General features: G+C 35.8%; 4 protein-coding genes and 1 long non-coding RNA gene across 5 annotated transcripts; 3 read left to right on the top strand and 2 right to left on the bottom strand.

The window, feature by feature from the left end:
* LOC110270493 (TRIO and F-actin-binding protein-like) lies at nucleotides 6,137-9,290 on the top strand. Its single transcript, XM_021120102.1, has 4 exons — nucleotides 6,137-6,569; nucleotides 7,364-7,822; nucleotides 8,344-8,415; nucleotides 8,783-9,290. Exons 1-4 carry the CDS (start codon nucleotides 6,137-6,139, stop codon nucleotides 8,803-8,805), a joined length of 987 nt encoding a protein of 328 aa, XP_020975761.1. The 3' UTR covers nucleotides 8,806-9,290.
* LOC110269862 lies at nucleotides 9,543-11,503 on the top strand. Its single transcript, XR_002358619.1, has 2 exons — nucleotides 9,543-9,940; nucleotides 10,030-11,503. It is a non-coding gene; the product is annotated as an uncharacterized LOC110269862 (long non-coding RNA).
* On the top strand, nucleotides 13,835-15,985 carry LOC107629483 (galactoside 2-alpha-L-fucosyltransferase). The gene is made up of 2 exons (XM_016332289.2): nucleotides 13,835-14,321; nucleotides 14,412-15,985. The coding sequence occupies exons 1-2, from the start codon at nucleotides 14,150-14,152 to the stop codon at nucleotides 15,821-15,823; spliced, it is 1,584 nt and encodes a 527-aa protein (XP_016187775.1). The 5' UTR covers nucleotides 13,835-14,149; the 3' UTR covers nucleotides 15,824-15,985.
* Nucleotides 16,711-18,431, bottom strand: LOC107629484 (peptidyl-prolyl cis-trans isomerase NIMA-interacting 4). Its single transcript, XM_016332290.2, has 5 exons — nucleotides 18,273-18,431; nucleotides 18,046-18,188; nucleotides 17,856-17,965; nucleotides 17,150-17,292; nucleotides 16,711-17,029 (listed from the first exon to the last, which is right to left on the bottom strand). The coding sequence occupies exons 2-5, from the start codon at nucleotides 18,185-18,187 to the stop codon at nucleotides 16,987-16,989; spliced, it is 438 nt and encodes a 145-aa protein (XP_016187776.1). The 5' UTR covers nucleotide 18,188; nucleotides 18,273-18,431; the 3' UTR covers nucleotides 16,711-16,986.
* LOC107629485 lies at nucleotides 19,321-26,554 on the bottom strand. The gene is made up of 21 exons (XM_016332291.2): nucleotides 26,509-26,554; nucleotides 25,514-25,724; nucleotides 25,348-25,417; nucleotides 25,212-25,254; nucleotides 25,030-25,107; nucleotides 24,848-24,935; nucleotides 24,656-24,738; nucleotides 24,148-24,205; nucleotides 23,622-23,732; nucleotides 23,479-23,536; nucleotides 23,238-23,334; nucleotides 22,733-22,768; nucleotides 22,472-22,608; nucleotides 22,225-22,295; nucleotides 22,080-22,133; nucleotides 21,559-21,701; nucleotides 21,025-21,165; nucleotides 20,663-20,899; nucleotides 20,423-20,482; nucleotides 19,904-20,158; nucleotides 19,321-19,756 (listed from the first exon to the last, which is right to left on the bottom strand). Exons 2-21 carry the CDS (start codon nucleotides 25,641-25,643, stop codon nucleotides 19,604-19,606), a joined length of 2,103 nt encoding a protein of 700 aa, XP_016187777.1. The 5' UTR covers nucleotides 25,644-25,724; nucleotides 26,509-26,554; the 3' UTR covers nucleotides 19,321-19,603.

The following is a 26,561-nucleotide window of genomic DNA, read 5'->3' as shown; positions in this document are numbered from 1 at the left end:
TATTCAGTGCCTAGGTGGACAAGTTCAAATGGACAGGGGCTAAGTTGTCCAACGCCTTCACCCTAAAAATAACGTCGTTCGCACAGAAATTAACGTTTCAGTTGCTTTTGAAACGTTGTGTTTCCATAAAACCCCATCGTCCAGCCTTCACATTTACAAAAAAACCTAGCAGAGGCATGAGCAGCAGTAAGGAACCAGCGTCGAGTTCCATTGATGGGAGTGGAAGAGAAGTTTTTAAAGAGGAAGGCAAAAGTGCTCTAAGCGTATGTGCAGGAAGTGTTGGTGCGTCGAAGAAGAAGAAGAAGTTCATTGCTCCACGATGCCGTTGTGGGGCGCATGCGATACTATTTCTCTCCTCAACATAACTAAACCCTAACAAGTTATTTTATGGATGTCCATACTTCAAGGTAATCTGAAATTTAATTTAAGTTTCTTTGATTTTAACTCCATGTGACATCTTCTTAGCTGTGGATATATTCTACAGATTTCAACACCGCATTGCAAATTTTTTACATGGTTGGATAATTATGTTGCATCATTTGAAGAGTTACCCAGAAATTCTCCTTTTATTGAGGTTGGAAGCTAGATCAAAGTCAGATACCTGATGTTGCTATTGTTGATGCTGAAAAACTCAGGAAACTAGAGGGTTGAGTTACTGGGTTAGAGTTGGAAACTAAAAATTGTAATACCAATAGTGGTACTAGCTGTGTTAGTGTTAAAGCTATGGTTATTGCTTTTGTATTTGGAATTGTGATATCTAAATTTGTTTAAGACATTTGGCTAGCAGGAAACCTTATGTGATACTAGGTTTAAAGTGTATGTTGTTTTAAAAAGTGTATGTTGTTTAACTTTTAATTTGTGTTATTAACTTCAGAAGTATGTATGTTGTTTCAGATGAGATAATGATTTGATTCAATGAAAATGGTCTGTTACTACTTTGATACATTCTAGGAGCATGTAGTAACACAAATTAATCAATGGAAAATATTGGATAAACAAACCAAAAAGATGCTTTATATAAACCATGTACACAAAACAACCAATCTTGTCCTTGTTTAGCATGAGAAAGGGACAACATATAGCCCTTTAACAACAAAAAGAAGGCCAACATGTAGTCTTGAACCCAAAACATCTTCCAATTCAGTCTAGTAGAGTTTTAAACTAACTTAAACATGCATACATAAACTTAAATAAAGCAAAGTTTTTCCTAAATTTGTAAACACCGACATCAAAATAATAACAAAAGGAGTTCAGTTTGATATCATATATGTCAACAGCAACATATCAGAGATCAATTATTCCTTGGAGGTCTAAACCCAGGGGTAGGAATGAACTTGAAAAGTCTTGTTGCAGTCCCGGAACTTGCTGCAGCCATGGTCTCAGCAGAAATGGCACTTTGTTGAAAGGGGACATTAGTAGTTGTTGTCCTCGGGTTCACATTCTGTTCGGTTGGAACATAGGGTCTGAGACCTAATGCTGCTTGAACAGGTGGTGGAGTAGATAGTCCAAATGAAGGTGGAACCGATATAGGAGCAGTCGGAGGCCTAACAATAAGGTGTTCTCTTCTCTGGGCATGATTAAGATTGGGGGTAGAGTTGGATTAAAGGGGTGATTGATTCAGGTTGATAGATTCTCTTGCAACCTGTAACCAAAAATTAATGAGTTAAAAGTAACAAACAGGTTAAATAATAGTGACAAATCACTATACCTCTTCTGCTTGGGGTAAATTTTGTGAAAAGAGAATTTCGTCTCTCTATTCCTGAGGGTCAGAATTATCCTTCTTGGGTAATGTCTTTGGAATTTTCTTTTTTTTTTTTCTTTGCTTTTGTCCATCACAGTAACATAAATATGTTAGTATAGGGAGACTCAAATATGTAACTTAAACAACAATAAGATATTACCAGTGGATCCATAGGTGGTGCAGGTTGTACATTATCATTGTTCAGATTAACATTAGAACCTCCATCCTATTTATATAAACAAGCTATAATAAGTGGTATTTTAAAACGAGACACATAAACCCTTCATAATTTTCAGATGTGATTCTTAAACCCGTAACAATTTATAAAGTGATCCAATTCGAACCCTAATTACCTGGCCTCTATTCTGGTTTGGATCAAAGGGTACAATCTGCAACCCCTTCCCCTTAGCAGCTCTTCTCTCCTTTTTTGTCAATGGTTGCCAGTTTGGATCTTTTAGGTCATTCTTACAAGTCTTGTAGTAATGGCCAAGCACACTTGCTGCACGTCACTTCAAAGGTTTTCCTGGCTTTAGTTGCGTTCATCTCAAGGGGCTGATCTCTTAATATTGGGTGGTTCCGTTTTGGAGCATCACAAGGGTCCAGTACTCCTCTGAGTTAACTGGTTTGATGCAATGCATGTATGTTGCTTTAATTGATTGCATGGTGAGCCATTTATGCACATGATCCTCTGGCTTAAGACCAATTTTATACATTGCTACAACAGCATGACAACAAGGCATTCCTAAAAACAAACACAATCCAGACATGCAATCCACAAGATATAAGTATGAATTACATATCAATCTCACAGTAAGACAATAAATCAAAGTATAAAGTAAAACATAAGTAACCATAGGAGTCAAAGTATGAATTATAATTCAACTGCTGACCATAGGTAAAATAAGGATGGATTAATAATCAACTTTACCAGTAAGTTCCAAACATTACAAGTGCAGATCCTTTGTTGAAGGTTGACTCCAACCTTGCTAGTTCCTCTATGAACCTCAAACAGCACTCTATCATTGTCTCTAGCCCAAATGGCTCTCCACTTGTTAGCTTTAGGCTTGACAAACTCATCCAATTTCTTCTGCTGTACTGGTGCCAAGTGACCACTGTGATTCTCTAGATTCTTCTTATGTGTTGTCATTTTTCTCATTAGATAGCACCTTAAGTCTTCACACATTGTTAAGATTGGTTTTTCCAGATACTCTACGATTTTGGCGTTCCACACTTTGCACATATTTTTGGTAATATTATCCACCTTCGGCCCATGACTGAAATAAGCTTTTGTCCACACTGCCGGATCAAATCTCTGGAGATACTCCCATGCACCCAAATTGATTGTCTTCATTTTCTCCATGCAGCGATTGAATTCTTGGAAAGTTGTGCATCTTGCACATTCGCATACCATTTGCTTTGTTTGTTGGTCCTTAAAGTGCTTGATAAAGTTTTTCCAAATATGAAGCACACAATTTCTGTGGTGTGCATTAGGCATTACTTCCTTGATAGCTAAGTCTAGCCCCTGCAATAGTTAGACAAACAGAAACATAGAAACTATTTAGAGGAAACTTCCATCAATTGTACAAGAGAATTAAGCACAATTTCTTGATTTACCTTTTGCTGATCACTTATGAAATTCCATCCATGCTGCGTCACTAATCCCAAGTCCTCTTGCAACAGTGTTAGGAACTACTTCCAGGTGTCCTTACATTTATTAGGTACAACAGCATATGCTATGACGAAAAAATGGTTGTTCGCATCTTGGCCCACTGCACTCAGTAACTGACCACCATAATAGCCTTTCAAAAAGCATCCATCTAGACCAATTAACGACCTACAACCTTGAATGAAACCCTTCTTGGAAGCATCTAAACTTATGTACAACCTATCAAACAATGCTGTGGTATTGTCTCCATCAATGCTGTGGACCTAGGATTACTCCGATGAATCTCCATCAAGTAGTCTCTAATTTTTTCATATTGTGCCCGTGCATTACCAACAACCACCTCTCTAGCTACTTTCAACGCCCTTGCAATCATCCTTGGGTTAAGCTGCACATTGTACTCCTCTGTCATGTAATCCATTGCTTGTCTTGGTTTCATCTCAGGATGGATAAGTAGTCTCTTAATGAGTTTTGATGCCACCCAACTCTTATCGGCCATGTTACTACCATAGTCTCTACTTTCTAGCACAGGTCTGCTCATCTATCAGAGTTTTCACTTGGAAACACCTACTAGTACTATTCTATGAGGTTAAAATCAACCATAGACAATCCTCAGCAGCACATGCTACCCTCAGCCTATGCTTCTCATTTTTTATGTATAACACATCCTTTCCCTCAAATACAAAACAGTCTTTCAAAGCCTTATTGAACAAGTCCATTGTTGGGAACATTTGAACAACCTTAAACACTACCTCTCCATACTCAGTATCCTCACTAAAAGAGTCATATGCTGTCCTTCCCTCATCCTCAGAAGAAACTGGGCTATTAAAGCCTCACTCTTATACTCATATGGTTTCTCATAATCACTATCCATCTCCACATCAGTTGGGACTGAGCTTGGGTTACTAGGTCCATCACCCATACTAGGACCCTCATCTGATCCACCTACAGGCCCATGTCTCTGATTTGTTTGTCCAGCCCCAATACTTGGTCTAGGCCCATTATTTTGACCCTCTATCCCCTCCTTGCCTAATCCATCTCTTAAGATATGCCTTCTTCTAACACCAGAATATTTTTTAGATGTTCTCTTCTTAGCAGTTCTTGGTAATTGGCTTGGCCTACTATTAGATGAACCACCCTTCTTACTCTCATTCTTCTTAGGTGACACTTTTTTTAGGCACACTACTCTTCTTCTTAGTTCTTTGGTCCTCGTCAGTACTCTTATCTTCAGTTTCATACCCAGCAGCCTCATTACTCATCTTCTTCTTTGCTGAAACTCCCTTTTTTGGAACCTTTTTCTTCTTTTTTTTTTCTTCCTCACTACTACTATCATCTATCTCAAATCCAGGAGGATGAGGCTTGTAAGGCTCATCCTCTGTTGTATTATATCCATCATCAGATGATGATGATGACGACGAATCTAGCACAACAGTCTCCCCAGCCACATCTTCTTCAACTACTTCAGGCATGTCCACATCGTGTTCAAAATAGATGTATAGCTCATCAGTTTTCTTGTACCTCAACTTACCCTCCCTCATCTGATTAATTTCTATATCTCCTTTATGAAGTCCATCTTCCATATTAGGTTCTCCTATATCAAGCCAAAATATCTGCTTATACTCCCGGTAACCCAATTCTTTAAATAATTCAATGAAGTCAAAGAAATTTACGTAATCCAAGTCTAACAAGGAAAACCTCTTCACTTTACCATCCAAGTAGCAGAGAACACCCTCAGAGTTTCTGACAAATCTTCTCCCATGGTGAAACACAAGAATGACCATATATTCAGACATCTGCAATCAGATTTATTCTAGTTTTAATAAACTCTCCCTAACAATAAAAATGATTAAACACGAATGACCATCACTGCATTATTTAATTTTTACAAAAATGCACAAAGTTTAGGGTTATTTAAACTTTTCCATAACCAGGACCACAAAGGGTTGCAGATAATAATGGTGCGTTGTCAGAAGCAGAATTAAAATGTTGGACCACACAAAGCACAAGGGACAAATGCTTTCTAGAAAATCACTAACCTGAACTGTGTGAAGTGTCGTCACAGGATTCCGTCCAGGTCCGTCAACAACACCACCAAACCTCCGTCAACTATGATGTCGTCAACACCCTTGTAAGCAGCAACGTCAGCATTTCCCTCCACCAACCCAGCATCCACAGTGGTCTCAAGAAGTGAGGAAGCTTTTCTCCTAGGGTTTTCTTGTAAATGTGAAGGCTGGACGATGGGGTTTTATGGAAACACAATGTTTCAGAAGCAACTGAAACATTAATTCCCGTGCAAACGACGTCGTTTTTAGGGTGAAGGTGTTGGACAACTTAGCCCATGTCCATTTGAACTTGTCCACCTAGGCACTGAATGAACACGTCATCCAGCTCATGTGACAGATCACGCTTCAAACGTGACAGCTCAGCATTTTCTGTCAAGTCTCGCTGGAGAATAACGCATAGAGACCATGTTGTGTGACGGAATTAGGGGGCAGGGACCGAAGTGGATCAATTTTATTTTGAGGGGTCGTGTTGTCATTCTTGAAAATGGACAGGGACCGGGGTTGGAAGTTCACTCTTTTTTTCGCTACAAAATGGTTCTGACTCCTGAAGGTTCTAGTTTGTTTTAAAATCGTTCTTTTTACCAAATTTTTAATTTTTATTCCAAAAATACCCCTAACTAAAAAGAACAAAACAAAACGTTGAATAAGGGGGAAAGGGGGAAGGGAATCATGCATGCTGCGGGTGGGGGCGGGAGTTGGTTCAGAAGAGGGGGAAGGGGAAGGGCCACCGCTGCTACTCCTCTCCCCTTCTTCACCAGAGCTCACCGCGACCCTCTCCCCTCTTTCTCTCCTTCCCTGTCTAGGACGTCCTCGAACCAGAGCTCACCGCTAGCGAGCCTCCCCTACTTGACCACCGCGCAGCAACGTAGAGCCCTTCTTCCCCATTGTCCGTTCGCACCATCTCGCCGCTGCCTCCCTCAATCGCTGTCGCAGAAGGAACCAGAGCCACCACTGCCCGTTCCCCTCCCTCAATCCCGGTCGCAGAAGCAACCAGAGCCACCACTACCCGTTCCCCTACTTCTAGCCCTTTCCCGTCATGCCCAGACCGTTGGTGCTCCACCACTGCCTCCCTTGTCCCCTCTTTTTCATTTTTATAATCCAGGTTACCATTTTGCTTTTAATTTCTATTTTTGATTAGTGTTAGTTCCTTGATTTGATTTTGGATTAGTTTAGCTGGATTTTGATTTTCTGTTAGTTGATTTTAGGTGGGTATGATAGAATTAGCTTAGGTTGAATTGCTGAAAGTTTCTGCTGAATTATTGTTGTTGAATCAGCTTAGGTTTGATAGAATTAGCTTAGGTTATTGAATTTCTATTAATGGTTAACTGTATACATATGATCCATTGTTGTTGTTCATCTTCTTCATTTGGTTGTTGTTGTGTCATTGATGTTGCTTCTGCTGTTCTTCTGCTTCTGGTTCAGCTTCAGGTTCTGCTTTTGTTTCTGGTTGCTTTTGGGGAAGAAGGGGAAGGGTATTTTCATCCGAAGGACAATTTTAAAACAAACTGAAACCTTCAGGACTATTTTGTAGAGAAAAAAAGACCGGAGATGAAATAAATTTTCAGCCTCTACGTTATGGACCAAAATCGTATTTAACCATTTTTTTTGTTTCGTGATGAAACCATGGTATAGACAAGTGAGGTTGAGTGAGTCCCTCTCTTGTGCACAGAGAATTTGGTAGAAAGTTAAGGAGTCCTTTCGATTCAATTCCCAAACTATAACGTGAACAAGTTAGGTTGAGGAGTCATTTTCTTGTTGCATCAAGAAATTTGATAGAAAGTAAAGTGATTATCTTTGTATTCAATTTCAACCAAGGTTCTGAAAATCGGTTCGGACCGAACCGGTTGAACTGTGAATCGCTGAGAAAAGCGGTTCAAACAAATGCCAAAACCGCAGAATTCAGAAACTGTAATCAAATCGGTGAACCGGCCAGAAACCAGTCGATCGAACCGAATCGTGACCCGACCGGTTTTTTGAAAAGGCAACCAAACGTCGCCGTTTCACTCACTGAGGCACCAGCAAGCCCTAACTCAGCATTCCAAACTCCAGAGCGCCTCTCAGTCTCTCTCGCACACACTCAGTCCAGGGAGGGCTCTTCAGACCTCTCGATCTCATTGAGCTCAACTCCGTCCAGCCACCGCCTCGTGCTGCCGCCGTCGTTCCTTCGAACAGCCACCGTCTGCTCGCTCACTTCCCCTCCATCGCGCAGCAGCCATCGCAACCTTCGAAGCCACCATCTGCTCCACCACTCTTGCATGCTCTGTCTCCCTTGGTGTCTCTCGGTATCTCTGTCTCCCTTGGTCACTCGATGTCTCTGCCCCCCTCCGCAACCACTGTCTCTTGCATGCTCTCTAGGTAATTGTTTAATTCTGTGAAGTTCTGTGAACTTTGATATAGTGATATGTGATTTACTGATATAGTGAAGTTCTGTGAACTCTGATTCAAGTCATTTAACTGTGAAATGATATAGTGATTGAATAATTATTTTTCTGTGAACTGTTAAGTGTGAACTGATTCAACTGAAGTTAGTAGTTACTGATTCAAAACTGTGAACTTTGTGGAATAATTGTGAATAATTATTGGGAATTTGTTAGTTAAGCTGTGAAGTGTGAACTACTGAATTTTGTTGTTTGTTGAATAATTGTGAATAATTTTAAATAATTTTGGATGTTGTTTGTTGAGAACTTGAGATTATTCAGCAAAGGATTGTAATGATAATCTTTCTGAGAGACATGGTATGTAGTTATCTGCAATTTATGGCTAAGACTTGAAGAGGCATTAATAAGGTTACAATACTGAACTAATAGTTTTGAGACTTTTCTTTTCGTTTTCCTTATCTACTATGCATGTTTTATTGTGTCTCTCGCTGGCTGCAGCATGCTCTACAGCGAGTGTTGCGGATCTTCTGCTTGAAGCTGGTGGATCTCTTTGCCCTGCAAGACTATGTGGTAGATATCAAATGTCTGCTATGGCCTTTTTGGCTTGGTTTCTTTCATCAGCTTCCTATCTTTTCAATTTTTGGCTCTTCTCTTTTCTGTAAAATACATAGCTCACTGCTGATATATGTGTAAATGAATACACAAAGGGTGTGAATGTAAATGACAAAGTCATTTATTTTTTAAGTACATATTTTTTGAAATTTCCTTGTGAATAAAATTCTGGCAACTATAATCAACAATGTAAAAACTACTTTTTCAGCAGGGAAGGGAAAAATACTAAAGGTTTATTCTTGTTTATGTAGTACTTTTAATTTGTATGATATTTTAAAGTTTATATTAGACTATAATTATGTTTTAATATGTTTATTTATATTAGTCCAAGGTTCACCACAAGCATAGCAAAACTGGAATCGGCACCTGCAAGCAAGAAAACAAACAAACAAGTATATATAGGCTATTGTATACATGGGAATGGATAGAAATGAAGTAGATTTGATTAGTTAATTTCCAACTTCTCAGCCGTATTTGCGGTTTTCTCCTCTCGATCTCATCTCCTATTTTTCCTTAAGTTTATTTTGTGTTTATGATTTGATTTCTTTTCTTCTGGTTTTCTAATCTGCGGATCTCATCTCTATTTTTTTTTCTTGTTTGTGATTTGTTTTTTTTTTTTCGATTTTCTCTCGATCTCATCTCCTATTTGTGTTTATGTTTTGTTTATGTTTCTTTTGGTTTTCTAATCTGCGGATCTCATCTCTATTTTTTTTTCTTGTTTGTGATTTGTTTTTTTTTTTATTTTCTCTTCTCTCGATCTTATCTCGGTTTCCTGTTCTGGTTTTCTGTTCTCTGGATCTCATATACAAATTTTCTCTAATTTTTTTCTTGTTTTTTATTTGTTTTTGTTGTTCTGGTTTTCTCATCTCTGGATCTGGATCTACAATTTTTTTTTTCTTGTTTTTGATTTGTGTGTTTTTTTTTTCTGGTTTTGTCTTCTCTCGATCTCATCTCCTATTTTTCTGAACTTTATTTTGTGTTTGTGTTTTGATTTATGCTTGTGTTCTTTTGGTTTTCTGTTCTCTGGATCTCATCTCCAATTTTTTTCTTGTTTTTGATTTCCGTTTTTGTTTTTCGGATTTTCTCTTATCTCGATCTCATCTTCTCTTCTTTCATATACTTTATTTTGTTAAGTTTATTTTGTTTGAGAATTTTTTTTATGATCTAATTTTGTGTTTTTCTCCTAGATGACAAGTGAAAGTGAATATGTCTTGGTGGACGTGCTCGGATTAGGTGCTGCCGAGAAGTCACCTACTGGGAGCTCCCCTCCCAGTGGTAACAGCACATCATCTTCCGAGAATGAAAAAAACAGGGAGCGCGGATTCCATTTGGAATCTCCGAAAAGAGAAGAACATGACAAAGAAAGTTGAAAGGATCGATTTGATCTCTCGGGTGTGGAGGAGCCCCACATAGCTGAGTTACTGAAGGATCCATCATTGGGGGAATTATTGACCTCAAGCAATTTGTATCTACTTTTAATTAAGTATGTATTGTTATAGTTTATTCATGTATTATCTCGTCCATCAATTTATGTATTTTTAGTAATAATTTTATTTTATTTTATTTTTTCAGAGGTGATATTGTTGATGATGATAAGGCATTCATTACTGAGACTAAGGAGCTGCTCCACTACATAATTCCATTCCTTGGAGTTAAACAGCAGGATTGCCCTCCAATTTTGGAGAATATTTTGGATGTCTGCAAGTCCGCTCATCCTCCTCCTCAGAGGATCTCGTTTGGTCAGCAATTATTACTGTTCCATTACTCCAACCCAACTTTCGGTATCTGTGTCCCCTCATATCGAGGCTGACACTAGCATATAATAATATAATATTATTCATATTATATTATTATATATGGGTTAAACCTAGTATCATTATACTAAATTTTTATTATAAGATAGAGTTAATCCCAGTTGCTTTCTATATTTCAAGGAGGACTTTTATGATACGTCAGTCAATATCCATTCACTTTGAATCTAAACCCATTGCATTAAACAACAACAATATTTAAAATGCAGTTTTTACAAGAGATCCAACTTTCTTAACAAGACATTAAAAAAAAAATAACAATGCTCAAGACATTAAATCTTGAGTGTCAGCCTGGATATGAGGGGACTCAATATCCATTCACTTTGAATCCAAACCCATTGCATTAAACAACAATAATTTTTAGAATACAGTTTTTATAAGAGATCCAACTTTCCTAACAAGACATTAAAAAAATAACAATGCTCAAGGCATTAAATCCTGAGTGTCCCCTCATATCGAGGCTGACACTCAGGAGCATTGTTATTTTTTTTAATGTCTTGTTAGAAAAGTTGGATCTCTTATAAAAACTGCATTCTAAAAATTATTGTTGTTTAATGCAATGAGTTTGGATTCAAAGTAAATGGATATTGAGTCCCTTCATATCCAGGCTGGCACTCAGGATTTAATGCCTTGAGCATTGTTATTTTTTTTTAATGTCTTGTTAAGAAAGTTGGATCTCTTGTAAAAATTGCATTTTAAACACTGTTGTTGTTTAATGCAATGGGTTTGGATTCAAAGTGAATGGATATTGACTAACGTATGATAAAAGTTCTCCTTGAAATATAGAAAGCAACTGGTATTAACACTATCTTACAATAAAAATTTAGTATAATGATGCTAGGTTTAACCCATATATAATAATATAATATGAATAATATTATATATCTAAATTTTTTTATAAATTAATTTAACTAAGTTAAACAATGAAATTTAAAAAATAATATTCATAATGGAAAAAAAATGACTTAAGTTATATTACAATTGTAAGTTTTAATTACACTACTTCATAATCATGACTTCTCAACTTGTTAACTATTTTTCAGACCTTGTTAATTTGACTTCATTAGTTCATTAATATAATACTCTCGGCCCGAAGCAAAAGAATCCTAATTCTCAATCAAACTCTTGGGTAGCCTTTATGCTTATATCTACTTTTTAGTGTTAGCCCACATCTTTATTCCAAATCAATTCATTCTTTATAGTGAAATAGTGATGGGCCAAAAGTTTTGAATCCTTTTATACTGAAGAATATATCATATTTCTTTTGTGGGTCATTTTTAGTTGTCAAAACTTTCAACTTTTACTTGGTAAGGAGAGCTACATTTCCACCAATCACTTTTTTATTTTTTGGATGTACTTAAACTAAACCTTTTAAGAATTACCCTCAAAAAAAAAAAAAAAAAAACTAAACCTTTTAAGTAAAACTTTTTTTTGTTAGTTAGATAACCTTCACAATATGAAAATTGAGAAATCAGGCGTTCTTTAAAAGTGTAGATATGAATCCGATGTTAAGTATACTATAATCAAAGCAAAGTGTCTGGGATAGGACTTTTAAAACAGCCAAACAGAGCAGACAACATACTCAAGCAGCAACAGCATCACTAAGAAGATTACATTAGCTAATTTAAAAGATTAGTTTCTTAAAATTAATTTCAAAAAATACAATTCAAATATATAAAAAACTAAAATAAAATAATAGAAGATCAAATTGATAAGACTTAGAGATATTGTGATTGAAACTCGGAATGGAAAACTCAAGCGAATAAACCAGTTTAATCCAGCGTACTTGGGATTACAATATCCTTTATTGTTTTTGTATGATGAAGATGGCGACAAAGAAAATATATCCCTAAACAAACAGAATGTTAACTTCGAAAGAGGTCATGAGGAAGGATCAATAAAAAAATTCTTTGCATATACGATACAAGAGAGATGTGCAGATGGTCCTCCTTTAGTTTATTCAAGGAGATTATTCCAATATTTTGTTGTTGATGGTTACTCAACAAAAACGTAACGAGCGTATTATTATTATTCACCAATCTTTTAAAATGATTAATAAATCAAATCTTAAGGTAAACGTTTGTTTTATGATTGAAATAAAATAAAATTTAAAAATAAATAATAAATAATAAATATTTTTATTTAAAATGAAGATAATTTTTTTATATGAATAAAAGGAAAAAATGTTTTTCTAAAAGAAAAAATCTAAAGAACAACACTTTTATTAAAATTTGACTATTATTTAATCAGTAAAAAAAAATAAAGGTTTGTTTGGACGAGCTTTTAAGAAAAGATCTTTTTTTTTAGTTATCTTTTTTTAAAAGATCTTATGAAAAAGTAAAAGTAATTTTATGTTTGGATATCTTATGCAAAAAGATCTTTTTATCTATCAATTATATTTGGGTATAACAATATAAAAGTACTTTTTTTGTTTATTTATTACATGAAAAATATTTTTTTTTAAGGAAAAAAGATCTTTTAAAAAAAGATGTAAATTACAGCTTCTCAATTTTTTTTTTATTTTTCTAGTGCTTTTATTTTTACTACTAGAAATTTACTAAACACGCTAAAAAATAAAAAAAAATCCTTTTTTATACTAAATAATGTTATACGATTAGATATAATTTTATACTATTAAAAATATTAATAATAACTAATTAATTATTACAAATTACAAAATCTACAAACTCTAACACTCCTCAAAACAGAACTTTTTTTTTTAATATTGGATTATCAAAATGTTTAAAAAGTTGTATTTAACGGCTAAAATTTTTATATATGGATAATTTTAATGTGAAATACAAAAATATTTGATGATTTTGGTGTTTTACAGGGTTGTGGTAGTAGCACAAAACGTTACTAACGTTTTGTAATAAAAAATTTTTTTTAATCATCAAAGAACAAAACGTCACTGACGTTTTGTAATAAAAAAATATTATTTTAATTATTAAAACACAAAACGTCGCTGACGTTTTGTTAGAAAAATATTATTTTAATTGAAGAAACACAAAACGTCATTGACGTTTTGTAAATGGCCATAGTTGTGTTCAACACACAATTTGGTTCATGATAAAGGATTTCACCTCTAGTAATACAATATTAAAAAGAAAAAGTTCGTATTTAACATGATTGTAGAAATATACAAAACGTGACCGCCGTTTTCAATTTTTTTAATTAAAAAAAAATAAAAAACATCAAAACGTCAATGACATTTTTCTATTCTCAATTTAAAAAAAATTACTCCATGCATTTGTGAAAAATATATATTTTTTTATTTTTTAAATGAAAACGGCATTGCCGTTTTGTATTTAACAAATTTAAAAATAATTTTTATATACAAAGCGTAGGTGACGTTTGTGTCTTTCAAAAGGTAAAAAATTATCCCATACAAGAGTAAAATTCATATACATTAAAATATTGGGGCACATCACACAATTTGTTCCAATATAAAAAAAAATCAGTCAATTTTCTGCCAGCTTAGTTTATCAAAATTGATAGGTATGGTTATGGGCTTATGGCATAATAAACTGATAATACGTCAAGTCACCAAAAAAAAAAACTGATAATACTTCAAAATTAACCTCCAAGATTAATGACACAATAGTAGCTTTTGAGTTTTTAAACAAGGTAAAAATAAAATAATTAAGCTTCTTTGATCCTCTCTTTCTTTTTTCCCCTTCTTTCCAGGAGAACATATTAACATAGTGCTAGTAGTAATTTTATTTATTTAATGGAATTAAAATTGTTGGAAAATATATAGCAAGAATGAGTTAGTTGTATAGAAGGAAGGAATCCCGAAAATAGCGTAGTGACGAGTGCAAGTTGTGTGTGATTGAGATCGAAAAAGAGAAGGAAAGTGGAGAGTGCATCAGTGGTTGTTGATGAAGAGGGTTCATCACAGGAATCATCAGGAGCAGAAGAAATGCCCTTCCATAATAATGATGCGCCTCGCCGGTTTGTGCGTCTTCTCCACAATCATCCTCTCCGTCGTCTTCTCCCTCTCCCTCGTCCTTCGAGATCCTCCCTCCGACGCCGTCCCCATATCTGTGCCCCGTACGCTTCTTCTTCTTGCTTTTCCCTTTTTAGTTTTTACCTCTCTTGTGATCTAGGTAGGGTTTTACACTGTTTTCTGATTGCTGCTAGGTTGGATTGACGATAAGCTGCTTGCTGGTCTTCTACCTGCTGGATTCGATGAAACCTCTTGTCTAAGCAGATATGATTCGCTCATTAACCGCAAAGGATTATCAGCAAAACCTTCTTCATACCTCATTTCTAGATTAAGAAAATATGAAGCGCTCCACAGAGAATGTGGACCTTATACTGAATCCTACAATAAAACAGTGAAAGATCTGAGGTCCGGTGTTCCAAGCCAGTCATCTTCGGCTGCTTGTAAATATCTAGTGTGGATTTCATACAGCGGTTTAGGGAATAGGATATTGACCATTGCTTCTGCATTCCTTTATGCTCTCCTCACCAACCGTGTTCTCTTGCTTGATCCGGGACTTGACATGACTGATCTCTTTTGCGAGCCCTTCCCACACGCTTCCTGGTTCCTTCCTCCCGATTTCCCTCTTCGTGCTCAATTCCATCATCTCAATCAGAAATCTGCTCACTGTTATGGGAAAATGATCAAGGATAAATCAGTTACAGCATCTTTTGTGTACCTTCATCTAGCGCATGACTACGACGATCAAGATAAGCTATTCTTCTGCGATGAAGACCAACGTTTTCTTGATCAGGTACCTTGGTTATTAGTCAGAACAGATAATTACTTCGTTCCGTCGCTATTCTTGATGCCGTCTTTTGAGCAGGAACTGAATCAGCTGTTTCCAAATAGGGAAACAGTTTTCCATTTCTTAGCTAGGTATCTGTTCCACCCCACAAATAGAGTATGGGGACTAGTCATTAGATACTATGAAGCTTATTTAGCTAATGTGGATGAGAGAGTAGGTATACAGATTAGAGTGTTTGACACCGGAACAGGTCCATTTCAACATGTATTGGATCAGATCTTAGCTTGTGTTTTCAAGGAGAATCTATTACCCGATGTTAACAGGAAGCAGGCTACTATTAGTTCATCAGGAAAGCCGAAGTCGAAAGCAGTACTCATGACATCCTTAAGCTCTGGTTATTCCGAAAAGGTCAGAGATATGTACTGGGAATTTCCCACCACGACGGGAGAAGCAGTTGGCGTTTTCCAGCCAAGCCATGAAGGATATCAACAAACTGAGAATCAGATGCACAACCAAAAAGCTTGGGCAGAAATGTACCTCTTAAGCTTAACCGACGTGTTGGTTACTAGCTCATGGTCTACTTTCGGCTATGTGGCACAGGGACTGGGAGGTTTAAAACCATGGATACTATACAAGCCTGAGAATAGAACAGCTCCAGATCCTCCTTGTCAACGTGCTATGTCGATGGAGCCATGTTTCCATGCTCCTCCCTTTTATGACTGCAAGGCTAAGAAAGGAATTGACACTGGTAAACTTGTTCCACATGTTAGGCACTGTGAGGATATGAGCTGGGGTCTTAAGCTTGTACATAACTATGCGTAGCAAGCTATGCTTTGTGCATGCTTTTGTGCCTGTCAACTCAGCTGAAAGTTTTGCAAATTTTGTTGTACAATAGAATTAGTTATTCTTTTTAATCTTTATATTCTTATATGCACAAACTATATAATATAAATGTGTGTGCCATTACTATTTTAGGACGATAAATTAAATTGCATGAAGTTATGCTCTCTTGACAAATACTGGCACATCGTTAGTTCTCTGAGGCAAACAATAGTACAACACAGCTCAGCAACTTGAAACGGTTATGGTGATTTGAATGTGATAAACCATCCTTTAGTTGTTTTAGTTCAGTCGTTCCTTCTTTGAATATTAGCAAGTTTAGGCAGTTGTATGTGTTTCATATCAGATTATAATCGAGGTAAAATGAAGATGTTGCCAGTTGGATCATTTCGAAACTTCAAAGCGGAAGACGATGAATCAGAATTTGGATCCTCTAAATTTTAAATTTGTACTTTAGAGGGTAAAATGTGATCTTCTACCCTTGAATGATTTCTCTCTTATATTTATTCTTAGTCCCACCTATAAAATAAATGGTAAGAGATCACACTTTACTCTCTAAGGTAAAATTCAAACTTTAGAAAATCCAAATCCATGAATCATGACTTGCATTGACTAAACATAAAATAGGATCCAGTTTCGTTCCATAAAATAGGATCAAGATGACTTTTTATCACTGGACATAACCTTCTGTGTTTGGGGTGTGCTTCAGGATGGTAAATTTTTTAAAATTCACTCAGTTTTTCTTCGTCGTGTTTAACACATGGTGGATCACTCGAGGAACAACATGTTTCTTCTAAGCATAGTTGCTTACTACATTTCTTCCTTTTTAAATTATAGCAAAAGCAGACACGAAAAATAGAGGAGAAATATGAAAGGGGCAGAAGGAAATTCTAATTAAGATAGTAGCAAAATCTATCATGTATCAACATCCAAGCTTGGGAAGCAAAAAGTGAAAAACCATCCATAGTGACATAGATGCTCTCAATTATCCAGGTACTCGAAAGCAAGATCATTGTGCATACGGCAAACTCTGTTGGTTTAACTTATCAAACCACATTCACAAAAAGAAAAAGAACCAACACCCAATCATACAACAGTTTAGGGTTTCAAAGCCATTGAAATTCAGCTTTGTTCTTATTCAGTGATCAGTTCTTCCTTCCTTCACATAATATAATATGGTAGCCATGCCTACAACATCATTATCAAAACAATCATTAGCATATCTGCCTAAATAGAGGAAGAGAAGGAGCTAGGTGCTTGTGTGAGGAGTAGGAATCAAGGGAATAACAATGAGTTAAAGGGATATACGTTGACTTGAATGGAGCACTGGTGGCTCCAATTGGCGTGGCAAACGCTACATCCTGAAATGGTCCAGCCATCTTTCCTCGCGGAAACCATCCAAGGTCTCCACCCTTCTTTCCTGATGGACATTCAGAGTATTCCTGGGCTACCTGTTTGCAGAGTAAAATATTCTAGATGTAAAACAATTGAAACGGCAAAACATTTATATGCGTAGAGAAATTTTAATGGACGAATAAACTACTATTTCCAACTATGAAAGACTCAAGCACTCGCAAGTCTAACCATGAAAGATATAACAAACTCGATATCCATACGAGATTGGATTAGTTCTGCAAAACTACCCTTAAACTACTCATTTTGGGTAGTTTTGCTGAAATAATCCAATCTCTTGTAGGTATCAAGCTAGTTTACATATTTCATGGTTAGAATTGTCGGAATTTAAATCTTTCATGGTCAGCAATGGAGTAGTTTATTCTAAATGAATAGATTCCTGTTTCTTCTTTCCAAGAATTCTGCACCAATCATGGTTATGATACTCAACCAAAAATAAGATTCTTAGTCCCACAATGAATTGAAAACTCAATTAACAACTTAAAAAGAAATATGAACAAATGATGCAGATATATGAAATCATATATTGCTACATTAGCAATGATGTTTGAACAGACCACCCACTAACTTAAGAACCCTACCAAATGCAAAAGAAAATTACCTTTGCAAACTCTGCTGGTGGGACCTTATCGCCATTTTCAAGCCAACCATCCTGCAGCTTCTTGTATGCCTCATTAATCTTACCTTGCTTCTCACACAGGATGTGCCTTGCTGCACCAAATAAAAAAAATTTAATGTCAATACACCAACAGGGATAGAAAAATCCAATGAAGTGGCAAATCATATGCTACCTTTGACATAGGTGCAGGTACCAAGGCCATCTGCACTTTTGGCACCTTTCCCTTTTCCCTTAGAAGCATTCTCATCACTTCCACTTGCTGCTTGTTTCCCCTTTCCCTTTCCTGACTCCTTTGGCTTTGAGTCTTTTCCCATTCTTCTCAAGCAAAACAGAAAGGGGGCAAATGAAAAAACGCATCGTAAAACAGAGTAACAAATCAGCTGGAAAATAAAAAATCACCTGAAAGCAGTATTCACCACGATGCGAAACTAGAAGCTAAAACAACAAGATTGCTTTTTTATTATTGCGTGATGGAAACAAGAGCGATGAGTTTTTAGTCTTACTCCAGTGGCAGTGAAGAATCGCATTCCTTTTTTTTTTTATTCACTATTTTCATGTTTTTTAGAACTTGGGTATTACGATACTACCCTTCCATGAGCCTCATTGGGCTACTCTATTGATCGGCCCGTTATTGTCTATTCAGTATTCACCCATGGAGGGTCGCCTACTTGTGCCTCTGTAGTACCCGAAGGATTAGTCATTGGGCTTCCGGCCTGATGGATACCTGGTGCAAATAAAAAAAAAACAAAAAAAGAAAGATGAAAGATAATGGTCTAATGGACTATACTTTTTTGGTTGCCCAAGGTATCCTCCAACCCGACAGGCCAAGGACTAATCCGTCGCAGATCGGAGCTCCATTTAAGGGTTTGCCGCTGGCCAATGAGTTGCTGCATACACAAGGCGGAATTCAAACCCCCGACACTTGCTTAAGCAGACGAGTGAGCTGATCACTCGACCAACCCAAGTTGGTTAATGGACTATACTATACTTATCATGTGTAAATTTTACAGGATTTGACGTCATGCCCATCTTTCTTATTTTATCTTTTCTCCATAATATTTGTCATTTTCGTTTTTCTATGCACAATGTTAAAACTCAACTTTATTTTATCCTTTTTTTTTTATTTTATGTTCATATGTTATCAAAACTTTATAATGTCAGATCTTAACTTACTATATAGGGTATTAATGCTATCATTCTGTCATTTTAAATAGTCCCATATTTGTTCTAAAGAAATAAAATAAAATTTAAGTGAATGAAATTTGTCTTTAACTTGATCACAAGCAAATCTCAGTGAAATAAGATTAATTGGAATCTAATAAACTCCACTCCACATAGAGACATTTACTATTTTTCATCTTTGAGTTGCTTCTATCAACTATTAAAGCCTTTTGCACACGTAATATACGCTCACTCCATAGAGCTCTCAATTTTGTAGGCACCAAGCTTAAAGAAAGAAACCATTTGAGAGTAAATGTTTTAATCGAAACACCAAATTCAAATAAATTTCTATGATCGGAGCAGGAAAGTTTAATAACATCTATGTACAAAGAAAATCAAGTTAGCTTCTAATCAGCGTGACATCAGTAGTATACGCCCTAATCTCGAGTTGACATGCTGACAGCCTAGTATCATGTTCTAAAGGCTTCAACTAGGAGCCTAATTAGAGTTCAGACCATATAGCACTGTCTTGAAAAGCTACTTTCCTTCAAGGAGAAACCATGTTGAAACTACTCAGATTCAGAATCTGAAAGTGGCATTTGATAAGCACCCTTTGGTTCCGAATCCGTCATAGAAGGATGCTGATTTTTAGTCGAATCTTTAGTTTGCCGCCTTCGGAGACCATCTCTTGGTCTCCGATTTCTTTCATCCTGAGAAGGTTCCTGTCATAATGAAAGGCAGAGATAGTACATTCCTTATATTACTTTTTCTCCTTATAAAAATGTTGAATTATTTTCCAAAACCAAAGATGTGAAAAAATACCAGAATGTGATACATGTTCTGCTATGCAAGATTTAGCCAAAAATTACCTCAGAACTTGGTTGACTTTGTGGATTTGATTCAGATGTCTGAGCTTGTTGGTTCCTTCGGAACCAGATGGTACCCATAGATATTAATGCTCCCAGAAGCAAGAAAGGACCAATTCTTGGATCCTCTTGGTAAACCAAGAGTCCTCTAACAACACCTTGAATCCGTTGCTTGAGATTTTCCAAAGGAACCTTTTGCGCAGTTCTGGACCAACCAGGATCTTTGTCATCTGGAACAAGAGCGGGAGTTCGTAGTGTCTGTGAAGATGCCACAGAAATAAAATAAGAAAACTATAAAGAATTTGACCCATCAATACCTATCTCATTTGAATGCATCAAAATGAATGACATTCATGAAACTATGATCACATAAGCAGATGAAGTTTTTGAATACAGCAATTAACCAGAATTCAAAAACAAATAATTGATTTAAGGAGGCAGAGAAAACATCCCAAGTTATGTCCCTATGTTATATAGTGCTAACAAGCAAAACTTGTAAGTTAAAACATAAAAAAAACTTACAAAGAATGGTAATTCTCTTGTGTCACCATCTTTTATTATACTTGCAATCCATTGGCTTATCTGCAGAAAAGCAAAAAAATATAGAAAATATAATGAGAAAAACTGGATTTAACATCATTATGTCAAGTAATCAACATAATTTTAGATAAGTTATAAAAGAAATGCCAAACTACTTATGGCAGAGAAACATCATACAAAGCACCATTTGCGATGTGGAAATTTCAGTGTAAAAGAACAAACCTCTGAGATATCACTTGCACCCTTATATCTAGCTACAAACTGGCCTGCTTGATCATGTTCACCCTCTAGATCTTTCATCAGCAGAGATTTCCATGTCGGTTTTTCCTCTGTCTTGGTATCCATAGCACTGCTATTCCTCAGGTAACGAATAATAAATAACTGAGGAATATCATCAACGCCCGTGTGTTGTCCACAAGTCTGCTCACTAGCCGGACCAAGGTAAAATCGACAAAAATCCTATGGAAATATATTTCGTTAATAGCTCAGGCTAGAAATAGTTGCAAAGACGAGGAAGAAAGTGCACTGCATTCAAACAAGCTACAAAAGGAAGTAAAAAATCAAACGTAAAACAAAAGGATTACCTTCTGCTTTTCACCATCAAGCCAAGCAAACGTCAACCGCTTTCTTTTAATTACCTCCACAGCTGGAGCTAAGGTTTGATTGTCAGATGATGCATCTGCCTCATTATGCTTAGACAATGTTTCTTTGACCCTGCACATAGTCTATGGATCTGAATTACAACCTCTTCCAAGTATGAATAACAAATGCTTCTTTAAAAGACAAAAATCTAGTTCTACAAAGCAAACATCATGAAAAAAAATAATGATAAAATGTGTAACTATAACCAATACATAGCGCACATCCCCTAGAAAACTAATCCCTGATTACAAAAAAATGTGCAAAATACACAAATTTTGCTATGTTCTTTGTACATCTCAAACAAAGAAAAGTATGAATCTAGTGGCATAGTCATATAGATTGCCTTGTCAGATCCGAGGTATCTTAACAAAGGCAACAGGGAGAGGACTGTTTTATAGAACCCAAATAAGCATAATTCTTAGTGTACATAATGAAAAAATTGAGTTTGTGACTGCATCAAAGACAAAAGTACATACTTCACGCATTTTGTTCAGCGCAAGACCTGGCCTTCCTACTGCAATAGCGCAATACCAAATAATTGTATCATATCCAGCACGAGAATAGCCATGGGGATCACAACCAAGCTCCATTGATGTCACACTTCTTAATTGAGGAAGCTCTGAAAGAAGAAAGAAGAGGGAAAAATGCAACACACTAGCTAGATTAGGGCTTATTCAATAAGGACCTAATTTACAAATTAAAAAAATTGAAGATTGAAAGTCTTAAGAGTAATAGTACAACCCAGTTTACTCATTAAATCCAAAAATTAGTCAAACCTTACGAAGTCATTTTCTATAAACAAGGTTCACTCAGATTTTTTTTTTCTTTTTTCCTTTTTTTCTGATGAATAAGATACCAACATTTCCAGCAACCGAAAGTTCTACAGTGTACTTATTGTGCAAGAATCAAACCATACTTGGCTTATTCCAAAAATATCTTACGTCAAATCAATCCAGTTTAAGATTATGTATGTGCCAAACTATAAATCTATTTCTACCTTGCTGTTTATTGTTTTCCATCATCTTCAAGAAAAATGAATTGTTTACTGAACCTGTAGCACAGAATGCACAGATAGTCAGTCAAATTAAAAGGAGAGGTTAGATCAAATGGTTCTTGGGTAGTATGAGAAGGAAAAAACAGACCATGGTGCACAACAGGTTTGACACCTGGGTCTTTAAGAAATACGACAGCAGGTGCAGATTCTACGCCAAATCTGAAATTTTTTTTTTTAAAGAATGAACAAACAATTAAATACATCATACAAGGTCATGCAATGAATCAATAAGCTAGTGAACATAAATATTCAAAACTGTGTATCACCATCTACATGGAAAAGTAGTACCGAATAATCTTTTGACAAGATTAATTTTTGTAAAAATCATCACTTACGCTCCCATCCAATAGGAAGACTCCTCTTCCCGCCAAAGAATGAATGCGAATGAAGCATAATCCCAATAATCTTTTGCTGCTTGTCGAATAAATGGAGCAGCACGTTCCCCAGATTTCGTGAAAAAGATTACTTTTACCTATAAACCAAGGGTCCGCAGAAACTAAACCATTAATGTCCTTTATAAAACAATATTTGTGTTAGAAAACCAACGAATCAAACATTTTGAAATCAGCATGTGGCAATAAGAAAGGGAATTGTACCTTATGATGACTACTCTTTCCAAAAAGTTTTGGCACCTGAAATATTTTGAAAGTTTTAAAATAAACTTCCACTCAGTAACCATAGAACTCTAAGCAAAGACGAATTATAATGCCAAAAGGAAATCAAGTGCAAGGGTGAATTAATCTTCATATTTACTATATGAACCCTATTTAGGTTTCAGTTGTGTTTAACAGACCAGTACCATGAACTATGCTTCTCCTTTCCTCATTGCCAAAACGATACCTAAAGGCTGATGAAATGCTTTTTTAATTATTTTATTGTAACCAATCACATCCTCTCTTTTGTTAGTCACCTTGCTCCACCGTGATATTTTTCTTTAGCAACTTAATTCTCCAACAATCACTGTGGTTTGCCGCCAAAATCACCAGCGTTTAAAGGATTGTATCACTACCACAGACATTTTTATTTTGAGAGATAGAGAACTCTGCTTGGCACATTGACACAAACGAGCAGTATTATATCTTTAGAGTTCAGAAAAATTACCAGTGACTCCTTCGAGTAGTAGTTAATTTGAGGTAAAGCTAGTACAGTTGTTGCAAACCAATTTGTAACCTTGTCCACAGTAAGCTCTCCATCAAACCTATGTGGGAAGAAATCATGTAACATGTATGTAATAATGTGTAACCATCGATGTTAAATATATCTGCTGACAATTGAGTGGTAAAGGATTTATAAAATTGCAGTTGCCACTATTGTCAAATCCAGGTCTTAAAGTAAAACTCACCTACTAAAACATTTTACATCACGGCATCCGGGAGGAATAGCAAGAAGATATGGAATTCCTGAATAGTTCAATATGTCAAGATAAGCCAGACATGATCCTTCTCTCAATTCAAAACTAGAACTTTGACTGTATTCAGCACATACCATTTCTGAAGTAAGGTTTTCCTGTTGATCTTTTATCAGCTAGGTAGACAGCTAATTGCACCTCACCAAGTTCCACCATACCAGTATTTGCAAACGGATGCAATAGAGAAGCTAAATGCAAAGGAATTAGTCAGAATCATCTCATCCATATAGTAGTGAGCGATATAATGGTTAGAGTCCTAAATCACTTAAAGATGATAGCATTTATAAGTATTTGGACAACCCTCTACATGCAGCAAGCTTTTGAGATTGAGTTAAGCTCTGTTAATTGAGTTAATGTTGGCATATCTCTTTAAGAAAGGAAATCTTCTTCCCAAGAAAAACGGAAGAAAAATAGATTGGTACCCTGCCATCATTTTGGATGAAGAAGCCCTCCACAAAAAGGGAGAAACGGAAAAGGCACAATCACTCAATACAAAAATATCCTTTCATTATGAAACAAACATGTAGTTTCTGATAATAATAATAATAATAATAATAATAACAAACAAACAAACAAACAGGAGTTCATCATCAATAAACATACCAATTTTATTCCAGGATTCTGAAAATTGAGCACAGCGTTTGCTCCCCGATGAATATAACTGATCCAAATGCATTTGGCATGGATATCAAGTCAGGCATCAATGAAACAATAAAGAAATTAAAAATTGTGGAATCAGGCAAGAGAGTGATACAGAGTTTGAAAAGGCAAGATCAATCAAACCTATCTTTTGAGAGACAGCTACAAACCCAAAAGTAAACTTGCTATAGATTAATTAAGCATTCAAAGTTACAAATGTGAACCAATAGAGTTCTTAGTTTCCAAATCTTAGAGATAAAGTAATGACAAAACAACTCATTTGCCAGCATATTGTTACAGGAAGAAATCAATACACGATGCTTGAGATATTTGAAAAATACAAAACTGAACATTCACAAACTCGAATTCTCATCATTAATAAAATTCAACTGAAAGGAATTCTAAGAGTGAAATGCAATAATCGTAACGATAGGAAATTAAAATATATCAGTATATTCTATGCTGAATATACCTGAATTAGCCATGGCTTTGTAACTGGAAATATAGACTGGAAGTCTAGTGCGGTAATGACTTTATGAGAATGATCAATAGGCCCTGAGAGGTTAAAACAATGTAAATCAAAATTAAATTATTTTGTCTGTCTTATATCCTACTAAAAGGATCTATATAAATTCTCATCAATCACGTTGGAGTGTTAACTAACCAAAAGGAGGAGGGACATCTAGTAGAGGGAGATCCAATTCCGAAATGCGTTTTCCAGCACAATTCTTGCTGGCATTCTCAAGAATATGCTACCACCAATAGACCACATTATAAGAGAAACAAGCAGGGAACAATTGTAGAAAACATGCACAAGTCTTCAAAGAATGAGAAAGAAATACTCACAAGTTGATCATCAATCCCAAATAGGTCATAATCTCTTTTCCACAAGGGATTTGTCAGCAACTCATAAGCATATTGAATCTGTAAATCATGCTACGATTAAAACGAATCACAGAAACAAAACCATAGTAAAAGCGGAATGAGCATATGCATTACACGGAACGAAACCATAAAAGCACACAAACCTTTAAGAACTGACAAGTATCAGGAACTTGGGGAGCCGAATTCCTGAGAGTGCAGAGAATGCAGGTGACAAGGTTACCAATTATTTTGAGAGCTAATAATTTCAGAAAACAGGAGAGGGAGGAGATGGAAAGATACCAGTTGGATTGAAGAGTGTGGTAAGAGTCTCTGACCTTGTCGACCGGACTATAGGTGTCGATTTTGAGCACTATGATCAGCAAAGCACAAAAAAAAGTTTATCTTTTTGAAGAATAATAATAAGAAGGAAGAAGAAGGAGGAGGGGGATTGAGTATAGAGTAGCACCGTCGTAGTGGGAAGGGGGGAAATAATTGGGAATGAGGAGAAGCTGGTAGAGCATGGCGAAGGCGAAGAGAATGAGAGGGACGGCGTAGGCTCTGAGAGTGGAAGCCATTGATGGCGATGAAGGAGGCATCACACTTTGCTCGCGGCTTCGGATACTTTGAGGTTTGCCGCTACCACAAGTCTAGTTTCTACCTCAAGTCTTCACTTTCGTCTTTTTAAAAGGAAGAAAAGAAAAGATAAAAGATTATCTTAAATTTAAATTTTAAAATTAATTAATCTTAAACTATCTTATAAAAATAAGAACATTCAAAAAGCTACTTTTTTTTTCAATGTTAATCTCTTAGCTATATGTTAAAATATATAGTCATGAGAACCCATGTTTATCTAAAGGATGGAATGTATTTTCAGTTATTCTTTTTTATCATAAAATTATAATACATAATAGAAATATGTATTATCATTGTAATGTTTTCTGCTTTTTTAGTATATTATTATATTATTGTTGAGTGAAAATCAATAAATCATATGAAGATATGTTGTATTGTAATTGAGTTGTTTACCCGAATAAGTGATTTTAGGAAAATTAATTGAGTGAAACACACACAAAATCTAAAAGTCTAGGTCCAAATTTAGCATAAATAAAACGATGAAGGAGAAGAAGTAAGTGGATGGAAATAGAAGAAGTGGTTTGAAACATGATTAGGAAAGAAAGTATTGAAAAGCAAATAGCAATAAGTAGTAGATAATAGCATCTAAGAATGAATTTGGGAAGAGCCAAGTAGCACGAGGCAGAGGGAGATGAAGTGATGATATAAGCAACAGAATTAGCTTCTCTTAACATGCGTTTGAAACAAGCTTTTCAGTTTTGTTATATCATTTCCTCCCTTCCTAATCCTTTTTAGTAGTCAAGTATGTATCTTACTCTCGCATTTCTGTGGGACTATAGAATCCCAACATTCACCAATCAATTACACATTTTACTCTCATCCTCATACCTTAACATTTGAACAAATTCAGGAGCTTCTGCAATGTTGTCATCTACAGGACT

The sequence above is a fragment of the Arachis ipaensis genome, chromosome B03 (assembly GCF_000816755.2).
Source record: "Arachis ipaensis cultivar K30076 chromosome B03, Araip1.1, whole genome shotgun sequence".
Classification (NCBI taxonomy): Eukaryota; Viridiplantae; Streptophyta; class Magnoliopsida; order Fabales; family Fabaceae; genus Arachis; species Arachis ipaensis.
Note: the sequence above shows the minus strand (reverse complement) of the source record. Positions and strands in the feature narration are given on the sequence as shown.